This window comes from Saccopteryx bilineata, chromosome 11 (assembly GCF_036850765.1).
Source record: "Saccopteryx bilineata isolate mSacBil1 chromosome 11, mSacBil1_pri_phased_curated, whole genome shotgun sequence".
Classification (NCBI taxonomy): Eukaryota; Metazoa; Chordata; class Mammalia; order Chiroptera; family Emballonuridae; genus Saccopteryx; species Saccopteryx bilineata.
In genome coordinates, this window is record NC_089500.1 from 780660 (window position 1) to 796672 (window position 16013).

Here is a 16013-nt window from a genome sequence, read left to right on the forward strand (position 1 = left end):
GTGTCCATCAAGGAGCATGGCAAGCAAAGGCAGCACATGTGCAGAGCGATGTGGATGGCCCTGAGGGTCTGTGCTGAGTGAGATGGCCAGTCTCACAGAGCAAGCTGTCTGTGTTACTGGCGCGAGGTCCCTGGAGCCGTCAGACTCCTAGGGACAGGAAGCAGACGGTGGGTGCCAGGAATCTTGGTTTCCTGGGGACAGTGTCGATGTGCAGGATGAAGAGTTGTGCAGGTGACGCTGGTGAGGCTGCAGGACTGTAATGCTGTGTGAATGACAGCTGAGGTGGTGTGTCCTGTGTCCACCACAGTGACAGCCTGCGCACTCGCTTCGCTTAAACAAGCAGCAGCCAAGTGATGTTTATTTAGGTTCGGAGCTGCTCTGGGGGCAGGGATCGCACGGCTGCAGCTGGTGAGGACACCATGCACATCAAAGGCAGTGTGCACCCAGCCTCGCACACTGCCCGCACAGGTCTGGGCAGCATATGATCACTGGCCCAGAGCAGGAGGAGCCTGAAGACCCCATGCCAGTGGGCTGGTTTGTAGCTGGAGACCGAGGCTCAGAATGAGTGAGCAGGTGCAGTGAAACTGAACGTTGTTATCAAATAAGACATCAAATTGCACTAGTTTTACCTTAAATCACACATACTATGTATATAAATATCTCTAGAGTAAAAAGAGAGCAAACAGGACATTAAATGTAGAACTGGATGGTTTCAGTATGTTTTTATAACAGCAATAAACTTCCAATGACTTCTCATCTGGTGCTCAGATGTCTCATGCCCTTCTGGAAGCAGGAAGTGTGCTGACTGGGTGGGCTGCAGCTCAGTGCCCGAGAGCCAGAGCTCAAACTTCACACTTTTGTGTTCACTGCTGAGCCTGCATGCACCCAAGACTCTAGAATGACAGCCCCAGAGGACGACAAACGCTAAGGGCCTGCGTGCTGTCCAGCAAGAGCTGACGTGCTGGAGTGGCACCTCGGTGTCGGGGCATCTGAAATCGGGCCCTGCCTCATGTGCAGGGAGTGAAGGGGGTTCCCTGCAACCAGGAATGTAGGGGAGAGAGAAGTCCAGGAGCTGACAGACCCCCACTTGACACAGGAGCACACGCTGCTCTAACCTGACAGTCCACAGCGAGGAGACACTCAATCTGTGGAAAGTCACAGGAACGAGAAGGGCACCCACTGGCAGCACTCACATTCCTGCACCAACAGGCAGGTTTAGATCATTTCAACCTCTGTGTCTGAATGGCTCTCCAGACTCTGACATCCTTGCCAGCACACGCGTGCACTGTCCCTGCGCGTGACCACTGACCACGCCTAGCCGCGCACAACCAGCCTGCTCTCCCTGCAGCCTTTGAGCCCACACTGCCCAGCACCCACCCTCCTCAAGCAGCGGTGCTGCTCTTGTTCCTGCCCATGGCAGCCGCCAGGGTGTTCCCACCACTCGGGCGCGTCCGGCGCCAGCAGGAGCAGCTGGGAGAAAGCACCTCCCTGGCACTGAGTGCACACCAGGCAGAGCCAGCGTCGCATGTGCGATAGGAAGGCACGCCGTGAGGACAGACCCGACACGCCGAGGACAGGAAAAGCCCTGCTCCTCTGCTCTCGGCTCTAAGCGGCGGTACCTTGATCCCTGCGTTGCGCAGCATCTCCAGGGTGGGCCGCACACCCGCCTGCAGCCGGTCCTCCACGCCCGTCAGGCACAGCAGCTGCATCTCCCGCTCCAGGCTCTCCACCACGGCGGCCACTTTCAGTGCCCGGTCGTGCACGCTCAGCTTGGCCTGCGTGTAGCGGCTCTGTAGACACAGGCGGGGCCGTGCTCGCCACCTCAAGGACCGAGTGAGGACATGAACTCACCCGGGGGGAAAACCCTCCCCTCACTCCTGGCAGACAGTGGGCGGGGGCCACACAGGGTGTAGGGGGGACTAAGGCCTGTTCTTCTGGGCCAGGGCCACACAACCTCAGTGACACACACACGCGGGAAGCACTCGTTTTCACAGGAGGACCAGAGGTGGAGCCAGGCCCCGCCGGCTCACCTCGAAGTCCTCGTACTGCTCTTCTGTGAGCGCCCTCTTTGCGACCACGAGGGTGCGCAAGCCTTCACGGGCCATGTTTCCACACTGGAAAAGAAGACACAGGTCACAGGGGCCCCTGCCAGGCCAGTGCCACGTCTGTGCTGTGAGCGCTCCCTCTGCACGTCCGTCCCTGCCCCAGCTCTTGAGTGTCCCATGTCCCGGGTGGGAGCTGACGGTGCCGGTCTACCCAGTCCTCCAGGCACTGCTCGCCAGTCCACACACTGTCCCCTCAGCCCACATGGTGCTCTTGCTCTTCTGAGGTCTGAGGACAAGAAGCAGGGCACACATGGGGCTGGCACCACAGGGCAGCTCTCTAGGTGACAAGCACAAAGTCAGAAGTGGTATTGTGAGCATGTAAACCACACGGCTCTCCACAGGGGCCCCAGCTGCATGGCGCAGCGGGGAGGCTGGTGGCCAAAGCTGGGGGAGGAGAGCCCCCCGGGACGGGGTGAGGAGCAGTATCGCAGAGTAACATGCTTTTTACGAAAAATAAAGTTTAAGCCATGAGGTGATGAACACTAAGCTAGTCTACTCTGCATGACCTATTTGAAAGTCACCTGCTGATACATCAAGAAGAGCCGGGCTCGTCCAGGTCCCTGCCTCCTGGGCCCCTGCTGCCAAAGGCCCCTCCCCTGATCACTGACCCCCTCAACTCTCAAACCTTGAGGAACTGCTTCAAACTTCAACTATGTTTTGAAAGCTCCAAACTCCAGTGGCCTGTCCAGCCTGTCTGGGGCATCTGTGCTCACAGAGACCATGGTGACCACTTCACCTCGGAACCCGAGGCCACTCTGGCCCCGCAGGCACCCCCGCCTGTGTCTATGCCGTGCAATGGCCTTTTGGGAAGAGATTTAGCAAAGGTGGTGCCAGGATGCCAACATGTTCTGCTGCCTTGACACCAGGGAGAGAGCAGGGTCTTCTGAAGGTCCTGTTAGTAATACTGAGGGGTACAGGACACTGTGTCATGGCCAGAGAACAACCAGTTGACAGTAGCATCACAGCACATCTGAAAGCACAAAGTGACCGTGTGACGATGCCTGTAAGTGGGCTCGTCACCAGCAACGACCTTGCTACTGAAAAGAAAGGTGACATTGGTGATGGCGTGTGGGGGAATGGACACACAGTGCTGGCAGGGCAGGAGGGGAGGTTGGTGCCCTTGCTGCGGCTGCCCACAGGGATGCCAGTCTGCACCCCAGCCCCTGGGGGGGACCGTGACTTTTTGAGTGTCTGACCTTCTGTGCATCAGAATTAGAGTGAAATCCCGCACCGCTCAGGGACCAGCGTGCAGGCTTGCTGATGAACTGTCCAGACACAGTGCACCCAAGCTTGCACCCTGTGGGTCACAGGCAGAGACCCTATCATCTTCCACTGTTCCTTCAGGGCAAAGCCAGAGTTTGCAGATAACCTCACCTCCCTCTCCATCCCTGCCTCCAGCAGAGCCCATCACATGTTTGGTGATAAGACGCTGGAATCTGCAGGCAGACACAAAGTGTCAACCACTCGGGCTTGCTGATGCTCCTGCTCAGGTGGTTGGGTGGACCGGTTTTGATGCTCACAGTCACACACACAGCTGAGACATGGCAGGGAGCTGATGGAGGGTCCTGGCTCGGGGACAGGGCCCCAAGGGACAGTGTGTGCATCTCACTGCGTTTCACATTCCCCTGTCCTAAATTCTAGGTCCTGTCTCAGTGCCCACAGGAGGTCCGGGGTGGGCGGCAGCGACTGCCACTGCATCACACCCTTGAGTCTGCAGACTCACGTCACAGGTGCACTGAAACTGCCCTTTCCTCACACAACAGTGGAAAGTGCTACAGCCTTTATTATTATTATTATTTTTTAAATATTCGGAGTATACCAGTTTATGACCAAGACTCCAACATGGGGCTTGTATGAGACAGGAGTCTGGGTCGCCCCCGGGGACCACCCCAAGCGCCGGCTGCTCTCCCAGAGCCAGCGCTCGGGCTACAATAGCATCACAACAAAGACGGGGTGGAGGTCAGGGGTGTCTATGAGGAGGACTGCAATGTGGAGGAAATAGATGGACAAAGGATCATTAATAAAGTTATCTTTGTGAAAGACAATCTGACATTATCTGTCTGTTGTAAGACATTTATTGATTTGACCTCATAAAGCTAAATAAATTAAACAAGTATTTTATAATTAATTGCACATCATTATGACCAAAACTAATTTTTATGGCATTTTACTAGGTCTTCAGGGAGTTTAATTTATTCATGTCCCTGATTAAATCCCAGTGCCTGAGGAGCTATTGATTCATATTGCCAATACCATCGTGGGGGGTGTGGCCCCACATTGACAGGGCATCGCGGCATTGTGGTGGGGGAGATACCAGGGGAGTGGCAATGTGCACACACTGAAAGGCTCGCGTTTATCCCTGCAGTGCGTTAGTGCTACCTTGAAGTCAGCTTCTTAATGCAGACACATAAACAAATAACACATCACAAGGCTAAAACAAATCTTATTTGTGTAGGAAGAAGTTGATGAAATAGAGCATTGGTTATGTTTGTATCTTTCTATTTTTAAAATAAATCCTAAATACAAATTAGAATTTGATTAAAATTCTAATTAAAATTTTCTTGCAAATGGTCTAGGTTACAAATGACTATTTAACGTATTACAACACGGCTCTGGCTATGTGATGATTTCAGAACACTGTAACGAGTGACTAGTAAAGCCCCCCCTTCCCATGAGCACGACAAACACTCCCCAGAGGACTGCGGCGGCGGCCCGCACCCCCCACACCCCACAGCGGCATGTGTGCGGAGAGGGAGCTGTGCTCACTGAGTGGTGCCCTGCTCCTGCCCTGAGGGGAAAGGGGCTGGCCTCACTCGGAACAACCTGAAGGCAGCACCGTTCTGGCACACGTGGTGTCGGCTTTGCAATCGGGCACCACCCTTCACTCCCAGACATCTGGCTCTACTAGCTTGGGCGCTGGTCTCGGTCTGCTTGGTGGTCTATGAGCACGTGGGCACCCCGCGCAGCAGGTACCTCCTCCTCCAGCCAGTCGTTGTACTGGACGATGGTGGACATGACGGCATCGGCACCCTTCATGTAGAAGGTGATCTCTGCGCTGGACTCGTCCTGCCAGAGAGAACAGACTGGCGCGTCAGCCAAGTGGCGGCCCTCCCAGCTCCTGCAACACTCTGGGGACAAGTCCTCTGCCTGAGCTGCCCCCACACCGTCCTGTGCAGGCTCCGTGCTCCTGGTGCGTGGGCAGCAGAGGATGAGAACACAGGGGCAGATCATGGGATGCTGTGCTCTTCTCTAAACACAGCCTGTTGCTGGGTGTCTGCCTGGACTGTGAGGTAAACATGGATTCCCTCAACTTTGCAGGGTTTGGTTAAATAAGCTTCCTTGTTTAGCCAACTTCTAATACATAGTTTTGTCATCTGTTAAAACACTGACTAGGGTTTGTTTCAGCAACTTTGTGGTCATAAGTCATTCTTACATTATAGCCTTCAGCACTCTACTGCTGCTAACACCAGACAGATAAGGAAGCAACATCTTCATGAGTGGGGAGCTGGGAGTTGCCATCCCCCCACCAGGGCCACATGAGCTCCCCGCGTGTCACTGGTGCAGAAAGCCCTGTGCGGGGACGAGCGGCACCTACCCTGACGATGACGCCCATGCGCTTGCTCTCTGACGTGAAGGGGAACGTCTGCAGGACACAGAAAGTCAGGATCTGGCCGCTCGGCGCCCTCAGCTGTATGGACATGAGGTCTCGGTTGACCAGGGTGAGGCCCACGCTCTCTGTCCACTGCACCAGGGCCACCTGGGGGATACCAGTGAGAGGTGAAGCCACTGGCTTCCCAGGGAGGGAACAGGCTAGTGGTCACAAAGCAGCCAAGAGATGACCAATTCACACACCTACTGCATCAAGAGCCCTGTGGGGTTTTACGGGGGCACCCAGCATTCCCCTGCAATAATGCCTCGATGGGCCAGCAGTAGGCAACATGACAGGGCCCCTGGTCTCACTTTTGAAGGCAAAGGCCACGGCTGACTAACCCTAGTTTACCAGCTACCTGGAGCCAGGGTCCAGCAGACACATGTTGCTGTGCTGTAAGAGACTTTTGCATCTGTGCACACAGTGACTATGGCTGATAAGTGTTTTGTAATGCCTCTGACTCTGTATCAGTGTGACATGAACTGAGAAGTACCAACCCCTCATCTCCCTTTGTGTGGAAGGGACGGAACAGACTGGTGTTACTTCCTTTGAAAGTTTTGGTAGGACTCAGCACTCAGGCCACTTGGGCTGGAGATTCTTGGTGGGAAGGGTGGACATAGGACTTAAGATACCTCCGGGATATATCAGTGACTGTCAGGTAGCTGGCCAGGGGGAATATCTGAAATCACAGATATACTATATATATAAACATATGGCCCTATTCCCATTTGATGGGTAAACCCATGTCTGAAGTGGCTAAGCTAGACATGCTATGTGCAGGCTGTGGACACTAGGGACAGGCTGGGAACTTGCGACTCCTAGAGAAAATGAACAACTGACCATTCGTTGTCAGAAACGATGACCAGGCATGAGCAGCTCCATACTGTGACCCAACAGGATACCCCCTCACCACACTGGCAGGAACCACCACAAACACCAGGATGGCATGCACGTCACAACAGCACCTCACAGACCCTTAAGGACTTAGGACAAATCCCCAGCGCTCCAGTTAGCAGCATGGAAACCCGTCTGCTCACACGTTTCTGGGAAAGAGCTGCCCTGCTGTGGGAGGCTGACATGAGGACCTGCTAGTGGGGGCACTGCACAATGTGGACCGTCCACCACGAGGACAGTGTGCCTGATGGGGTGCGCTCCCCTCATGCCCGGCCCACACGGGGCCACAGATGCTCAGCACGTGTGGTGCAGGGCTGGTGCAGAACCTGCACCGTTCAGTCTCCCAACCTAATCACCATACTGAAAATTTCATCATTTCTGTTTTCTGTAGGTTTTAAAAGTTATTTAGTAACTGGAAATTTAATCTGCAGACCTGATGACTCATTTGGAGATAAGAAAAAGACTAAATGATAAGGCTGGTGATGACAGTCCCAAATGTCAACAGATTTTCTAAAATCTGACTTGGGCATGCACCAATTATGAAATCAGAAAGCTCTCTGGTTCTCCTGGGCTCTCTGTGACGAATGCTTGGTGTTCCAAAACATCAGGAGCCAAGGCGCGCATGTACGAGGCCTCACATGCCACAGGTGTTCCAGCCTGTCACTAAGCATGCATTGCACACCATCACAAAGTTCCCTATTCACCCCAGAAGAACTCACACTCACGTCTGTGGGCCCCATGAAACCCCCACCAACATGGCTCTGCACCCCACAGGAGGACACGGAGAAACGTAAGCCTCTGAAAGGCAACTGACCTCATCAGGGCTGGAGGCCTGGTAGGTGCGGTTCTCATCGCTGAAGTCTTGGTCCACCTCGGCATACTCGGTTTCCCCAGTCACATCGGTGCGGGACTCATACACGGGTGTCACGTTGTGGCACAGGGCGACGGCCTTCACCGCTTCGTGGACCCGACTGCTGACACTCTTCCTGACTTTGGGGCCTGAGGCCTGGGCTTTTCTGGGTGGTGTGGAGCTGTGCCCACTGGCCTGAGACTGCAGCTGTGGACAGGGAGGGCACGGAGCTGAGACGGAGCAGAGCTAACACTGCACTTGTGCTGTTCTATGCACTCCTCCATGGGGCAGGCCGGAGAGAGAAGAGGCCGCCTGCCCCGGCCCCGAGGGCCTCCGGCATCACACCTGCTGGGAGGGTCGGTGTTCATCCAACCGCTGCAGAGGGCTTCAGTATTTCCCAGGTGTGCAGTGCACCAAGGTATCTGCTGTCTTCCTGTCACTAGAGTCACTCTACCTGTGGCGTTGTTTTGCTGAGTGTTTTACAGCTCCTGTGCATTTGCTACTAGGAGCAGAGTAAGGCTGAGGACAGAACAGGACAGAGTACAGCCCTCACGGCCTCTCACTGTTCTCTGCAAATGCTCCATATAAATGGTGTAAACCTTTGCTAAGTAACCACAACCCAACCAGCTTGCTTTTGTGCATGTGTGAGTGTGCAAACAGGACACGTAGTGCACACGTACACACACCAGGCTGCTTTCACTTGACAGCACCTCAGAAGTCGTGTGCCCACAGGACCTGCGGGAGGGGCTCCTGTGGAATGAGGAGCGGCAGCCACACCGAGCTCTGCCAGGTGCACGTCAGTCCCGTATCTGCAGGTCCAGGCGGATGCAAAGGGCCACCTGCTGGACCCCATGGGAGCCCCGCTAAGCACTGAGCCAAGGCCACCCTGAGGAGCTCTGTGCACTCCTGGACCTGACACATCTCAGAGCGCTACCACATTGTGAGGGTTCTGCAGGAAGCCTGCCTGGCAGAGCAGGACGACTCCTGACAAACAGCCTGAGTAGCACTTCCATCTGGTGCTGGCTCCACCCCTCTGGTCAGTGACTTCTGGTCATAGGACGGGTGAAGGCAGCACGCCTGTCGGGGATAGAGCTACGGTCTGCACACCCTCCCTGACCGTGACACGCCCGGGGCTGACACGGCTTCCAGCAGAGGCCTGACCGTCAGGACTCCAGTGGACTCAGTGGCAGGCTCGCTGCCCACGTGACAGGCACAGCTGTCACCGCCCAGGCGCACAGTCCTTCACAGGTCCCATGGGGCCCAGTGAAAAATCGAGATTTAGGTAATATGAAAAAGAAATAGTCATCATCTGGTAGATACAGACTATACGTCACAGGTGTGTGTGTGTGTAGGGGGGGCTTGAGGGCGTCAGCAAAGGCATGGAGTAGCTGGGGTGGCTGCAGCTGCCAAGGACAGCGATGGCCCACTGGGCTCCAGACACTAGGGTTCTACTTTATTGAAAACATGAAAACCAAAAGTGTCCGAGAAAGTCTCGTCAACAAGGAAGAAAACAAGAAAACTGGAGGGTTAGGGAGCACATGAAGCAGTCCACTTAGCAGTCTCAGCACACGATCTTAACTCATTCTGACAAAATGTTCACTGAGACAATCTGAGTGACTTAAGGCCACTATGACTCTACAGCATAGAAAGGCTTATTAGTCCCAAACATGTGTCTTGATTTATGAACTGGAGCTGACAAGGAGAGGAACGCATTGCTTCAGGACAACCGCCACTCACCTGAGTGTAGGAGCTCCGGACGTGACTCTGGATCTCGTCCATCGTGTCTGTGCCATAGGACACGGAGCCCAAGTGCAGCCGCTTGAACACCATCTCATTCTGGGTGAGCGTTCCTGTGGCAGGGGGGCGACAACAGCACGTCATGCACCCTGGGGCTCATCGTGGCTGGGACCCACCCTCTGAACCGCCTCTGCCACCACACAGCCTCTGAACATGCTGTTTGCCACTCTTTCCGCTTTACTAGTGAGAACACAAGTTTCTCCCTAGCAGCTAAGTTCCCTTTTCAATGGCTTTAATACTGTGCCAGGTCCAGCTCTCTGGGGATGTCTAGTCTCCACCTTCCCATGCAGACCCGCTGTCCGGGACAGAGGCAGTGCCTGCCTGTTCTGAAGGAGGCAGGCACAGAACTACTGCAGCATGGGTTACAGCTTCGTGTCACACCACAGAGCATCGCCCGGCCAAGACAGCGAGCTCCGAGTTAGTGTGTCTGTCAGGCTCCTGTCTGAAATGGAGCATTCTTAACTGAACAGGATAGATGTGTGCAGCCCTGGAAAAAGAAAAAGGAGCCCAGTGCAGAGAGGGCCCCTTGCGGACAAGGAGTGTCCAAGCAGCAAGTGGTCAGTCCCTGGCACTGCCAGTCAGTGAGGCCAGCCACGAATGGGGCTGAGGTGCACGAGGAAGGCAGTGAGGGGTGCGTGCACAGGTCAGCTATCTGAGCAGCATTCAGAACACGCAAAACCCAGAAACAGCTATAATGTCCATCACCCAATAAAGTGTGGTACGTCCACACAATGGAATATCATTCAGCAATAAAAAGGGATGAAGCCTGGACACCCACACAATGCAAAGACCCTTGAAAGAGTTATGCTGAGTGAAAGAAGCCACTCACAGGAAAGTCCAATTGGCAAATCTGCGGAGGCAGGAAGTAGACCAGGGGCTGCCTAGGGTTGGTGGGGGGGGGGGTGCAGGAGGCTTTGCAGAGTGATGAAAACTTTCTAAATCTTCACTGTGGTGACGTGTCCAATGGTTATGCCAAATGTTGAGAGAACAATACATCCTATACATTTGTCATTTCAATCAAACACTGTGTAGTAATTGTTGCATCTTCTAAGATTTCTAACTTGCTAATAAATCATGTCTTAAGCCATTTAAAACTGATACAAACAAGTGGTTAACATTTCTCATTGAATTAACATTGGCCGTTAAGTATTTGTCTGTTATTCTACCATTTGAACACCTGGAACCATATCTTGTTGGGTTGAAGACACGGACATACTTATGCAAACATGATTTTAGGTTGAATGACATATACGATGTAATTTCTCACACTGTAAGGTGAATCCTGAAAATATTTTTTTTAAATTCCAAGGAAGTTGTGACTGCACAGCTACCTCTGGACGTGGAGGGGAGGGTCCTTGCTGGGGCCCACGCCCGTGTCTCCGGGACACAGCCTGCGTGCTGAGACGGACCAGCTACCGGAGGAGTCAGTGAAGCCCGCTTATGTTACATATCTTATCTTCCTGATTTCAACTGAATGACAGTTTCTACAATTTCTGTCGTCTTAACATAGAAGTAGCCAGTCTGTCTCGAGTGTGAGACCTGACAAAGGGGCAGCACTGACAGCCAGAAAGGCTGAGCCACCAGGTCAGAGCACCCAGTGACCTGGTCACAACGGTGGCTCCGTGGGCAGAAAGTGTCATTTGCAAAGGTTTGTGATTCCTGAAACAAAAAAGCTGTAGTTCCTTAATAAAGCAGTTTTTTGGACTACATGAGCAAAGCAGGCACAGAGGACATTAATTTCTATGGAGAAGTCCTGCAGGCATCATTCTCAGGGTGGTGACAGACGTGACTCAGCCATGCAGAGGAACTGCAGACAGTGCTGTCCTGTGACAAACAAGTACCTCTACTCTGCAGAAGCCTCTACAGAGGAGCTACAGCAGTTATACAGAACAAAACACCACTGACAGGATGGAGAAAATTCACAACACAGAAATGTAACAGCTTTCTAGGAACCTGATACTTTGTTGATTCTGATACGGTGTATGTTAGAAGATGAAGAGTAGCCATGTGTCAGTTTTCAACAGCAGAGTCTGAGAAATTCTAAATATAAACCCATTCTGTTGTTCCCCCCGCCCAGGTCACCCCGTGGCAAACATACAAGAGGGGTACCTGTCTTGTCTGTCAGTAGGTACACCAAGCGGCCCAGCTCCTCTGGGATGGTGCTGGTCCGGACGACAGTGCCAGGAATGTGCTCGTCCCTCATCATCATCCATCCATACGCGGCTTTGCCCATGTCCAAGTTCACTCGCAAACTGCCAAATGAAACCACTGCCATGGTTAGTGGGACCCAAACCTGTGAATATGCCCACTCATGGTTCCCATGTGCATCTACACACACCATCTTTAATTTTACAGGAAATAAGCAGCATTGAATTTTAAACTTTAAGCCAACAAAGCTTTGTACAACCCAGAGCATGTCTGCAGTAACCGTGTAGTGGGTCACTCAGGCTGTCCTGAAAAGGTAGGCTGTTATGAGGGACATGCAGTCAGCTGCCACACTGCCCCACGGGGAATGATCATTTGAAACAGGTCTCATTTTTTTTTTTTAATAAATTTTTATTAATGGTAACGGGATGACATTAATAAATCAGGGTACATATATTCAAAGAAAACATGTCTAGGTTATTTTGTCATTAAATTATGTTGCGTACCCCTCGCCCAAAGTCAGATTGTCCTCCGCCACCCTCTATCTAGTTCTCTGTGCCCCTCCCCCTCCCCTAAAGTTTTTTTTTTTTAAATTTAATTTTATTTTTTTAATTTATTTTTTTTTAGTTTATTCATTTTTAGAGAGAAGAGAGAGAGGAGAGAGAGAGACAGGGGGAGGAGCTGGAAGCATCAACTCCCATATGTGCCTTGACCAGGCAAGCCCAGGTTTTCGAACCGGCAACCTCAGCATTTCCAGGTCGACGCTTTATCCACTGCGCCACCACAGGTCAGGCCCAGGTCTCATTTTTAAAAGAGCTTCTGAGCCACACAGCTGCTGAGCCAGGTCATGTGACCATGGCGACAAGGAACAGACAGCTGGCGGATGGGAGGAAAGTGCAGAAAGTAGCAGCAGGGAGGACCGGACAGGCTGGCCAGGGCTGTGCGGACCTGGACTGTATGGTCAGCCCTGCGACCAAGCCCAGGACTCCAAGCACACTGGGAGTGAGCGAGCATTTCTATAAGTAACAGGTGCATTCTCAGCACGTGTGTATAAATCTTACAAGTTGCACCACCAGACGGAAATGTGCAGAACTTGCCTGGGGGACTCAGGCTGCTGTGCAAGGCCACTGCAGAAGTGCTTCCCCCCCATCCCGCTCCTTGTCTATGAGGCCCAGAAGCCCAATCTGGCCACAGCGTGACCCCATGTCCCCGCTGTGCACATCTGTCACCCTGGTGTCCCCACACTCTTCACCTTACACGTGCGCTTCCTCGCTAGCCAATTTTCCCATGTCATTCCCTCTGGTCATGAAGGACTGACAGTTACAGAGTGGTAAAGATTTACTACTTCACACAACACTGTGGCATAAATACAAACACCCTGCAAAGACTGAAGAGGGTATGGCGGTGAACTTGGGCTAATGAGTCAAGGAGAACCACAAATAGGAAGCTCATGGTCAGACAACGGGGAGCACCTTCAACTATAAAACCAGAGACCATGTGGGAGGAAGGGAGAAAGGCCATTTGACTCACACTGTGACGGTTTGCTTTTTAATGTTAAAAATTTCAGAAGCTCTGACTTCAAACACTAAGTTGAGAGTAATCATATTTAACTTTCCAGTAATGTTTTAATTTTATAGAATTACATAGATAACATAGACCTCAATTCAACTTGTACTTTATAATGACATTTGTGAACAAAAAAGTATAGTAAGCCTACTACTACTCTGAGAATTAGAGGAACAGATTATAAAGTTCTAGATACCAGATATATTTTCCAGGCATTATATTGTTAACTTACCAACTGTGAAATTGTTATCCAGGGACCTGACCCAAATAACAGAAAAGTCACCTATAATTTTCCACGGTAACTGAACCAGAGGCAGTTCTTACCTTTACTCTTACATTGAAAGAAAAAACAAAATAAACTATCCTAAAAAACTGGTGTGGTAAGAAATGTTTGCTGAGGACTGCGTATGACCCCGCTGTTCGCTGTGGTGAGACAGCACAGGTTACTTCAGAACGAGCTCGTGTGGTTGGTGGCACGCTCTTGCCCATACAGTCTCATCTTCCATCTGTAAAAATGTCTGAGGGGTGACTGGACCCTGAGTAAACCCAAGGTGTACTTCCCTAAAATGTGTGGTGCCATCCCACTGAGACTCATGCTGCCTGCTGTGTCCATATGCTCATCTGCTACAATTAAATCTGTGGCACTTGTCACAACCAGGTGAGCCAACCCTGGGGCAGCCACGCCCCTCAGGAAGAGCCTACCTGAGATGGCTCACATGCATCCTAGGTAATGGGACTTATTTTTAGATCCTAATCTGAGCAAAAGAATGAATCTGTCATTTTAATGAGTTTTATCAAAAGTAGTCAAAACTACCTGACCAGGCGGTGGCGCAGTGGATAGAGCGTCGGACTGGGATGTGGAAGGACCCAGGTTCGAGACCCTGAGCTCACCAGCTTGAGTGCAGGCTCATCTGGCTTGAGCAAAAAAAAAGATCACCAGCTTGGATCTAAGGTCGCTGGCTTGAGCAAGGGGTTACTGGGCCTGCTGAAGGCCCACAGTCAAGGCACATATGAGAAAGCAATCAATGAACTAAAGCGTCGCAACGAAAAACTGATGATTGATGCTTCTCATCTCTCTCCATTCCTGACTGTCCCTATCTATCCCCCCCCCGTCAAAAAAATAAAAATAAATAAGTCAAAACCTTTTTCTGTAAGTTATCATTTAATGGAAATGGCACAGATGCCATTTTATCTCAATTTCCCCAGACATTTTCCATTCTGTGGTATCTTTAAAATTTTCAAGACATACCATGGATGGCAGGGATGATACCAGAGTGTTTTCATGGGTGAGTTCACCCAGTGCTACGCGCTGTGAAGGGAACAGTCAGGTCTGTTACTAGTTTGAAACTCTTCCCGGGGTTCTGACTAGTAACTGACCTAAGATTTGTCACAAATACCTTTAAATAAATATATACACAATAGCGGTTAATGTTCATACCATTTTTTTTACCTGTGACAAACATATTTAAACAAATTTTTTTTCTCAGTGAGAAGGAAACTTTTCTACATTGGTGACAGGTGTGCCCCACCATCAGCCTAGACAGCGGAGGGAAAGGGTCCCTGCAATGCACCTTCCCAGATTTCTCTCAGGCTGCTTCCCCAGCTGCATTGGGAGAAAGACAGACAACTGAGTTTCACAGGTATGACTGTGTGGACTCTCTATTTCCAACCTCACTGGCTCCATGATCTTGGTCTAAGGACAGCGTGATCCTCCTCTAATAAAATGCCACATGCCAGCAAGGCCACGGTGGGAACAGCAGGGATGTGTGAATGTGGGTGGCACTGGTCTCAACAGCTCAAGAAGCCTGTGTGAAAAGTGCCCTTAGCGATGCTGGATGGGCCCGTGGTGGGGTGCAGGGCGCAGAGGTGCGGGTGGACGGAGCTGGGAGGAAGGTGGGTATGTACCAAGTACGCCAGCAGCCCGTCTGATTAGTGTCCCCTGCCTGCCATGCCAATGAGGATAAACAAAATGTGATCTCGGGTGCCGAGCAACAGGAGGTCCAGGAAGGAATGGAAAGTTCTGATGCCCACTGTCAAGTTTCTGAGTGGTGATGGGAGGACTGGGTGGTTTAGAAAAAATAAACCAGGTGTCTGTGTTCACAGTGGACTGAACCAAAGAAAGCCGGAGGCTGAAGGGCAGTCATTGTGCTTGGGGCTCTGTGCTGGGCCCGAGAACATGGCCACCTCTCCCGGACAGTCAGGATGCCTGTGAACTCCGGAGGGTCTCCCGGGAGAGCCGCTCCTGCCTGTGTTTGCACCGATGTCAGTCCGTCTTCTCAGGATCTGCCAGTCACACAGGACTCCCGACACTCAGAACCATTTCGGGCGTGCACAGGCTGGGCATCAGCCGCACCTGAGTAGGGCCTGGTGTGTGCACGTGCTCATGTCCAACATTCTGTATCACACAGTACAAACGTCCACTTACTGCATGGGGCCACATATCTGTCATTCATGTGACTGGGACAAATACTCTTATTAAAAGGCTAACACTTCTCTTAGTTTATAAATAAATAAAAATACTAATTATGTGTATGCGATTTAAGAGATATAACTTAAAGTGTCTCCAAAAGTCTAAGAGTAAAGAAACAACAAAGTAAACACGGCTAACCACCTCTTTTAATTAAAGACATTGATGATTAACTACTTACATCCCAACCTCAAATGAGATGGGCTATCATTTTGAAAAGTCGTTCACATTAGAAGACTGCCTTACTTAGTATTTGAGGTAACTTGACAGCTGTATCAGATGGTCTCTGAAATACAGATAACTTTAAAGTATCAGTAGATTGTACACAGGCCAAAGGGCACTGGGAATAAAGTCTACCAACAACTAAGAACGATTTTGCTGTATTCCCAGTGGCTTAAGATTATATTACCATACATTGATGTGAGGTAAAACACCAGACTTCTAGATTATTCTAACAACGCTGACATTACCCCCCCCCCCCCCCCCCCGGAAGGGTTCCTTCGGATTCAGTAGAGCTCACAGCTCATGGCTGCTTCCTCT

At 51.4% G+C, this 16013-nt stretch overlaps 1 protein-coding gene across 4 annotated transcripts in view; it reads right to left on the reverse strand.

Annotated features, from left to right (window-relative positions):
- Window positions 1–16013, reverse strand: part of ATP9B (ATPase phospholipid transporting 9B (putative)) — a 120573-nt gene that overhangs the window by 14110 nt on the left and 90450 nt on the right. For all 4 annotated transcript variants that reach the window (XM_066246406.1, XM_066246405.1, XM_066246408.1 and 1 more), the window contains 7 exons: window positions 11405–11547; window positions 9236–9348; window positions 7463–7705; window positions 5701–5862; window positions 5079–5171; window positions 2031–2114; window positions 1620–1790 (listed from right to left, as the gene is read on the reverse strand). In XM_066246406.1, the coding sequence (XP_066102503.1) occupies window positions 1620–1790; window positions 2031–2114; window positions 5079–5171; window positions 5701–5862; window positions 7463–7705; window positions 9236–9348; window positions 11405–11547 (1009 nt within the window). The remainder of the gene's footprint in view (window positions 1–1619; window positions 1791–2030; window positions 2115–5078; window positions 5172–5700; window positions 5863–7462; window positions 7706–9235; window positions 9349–11404; window positions 11548–16013) is intronic.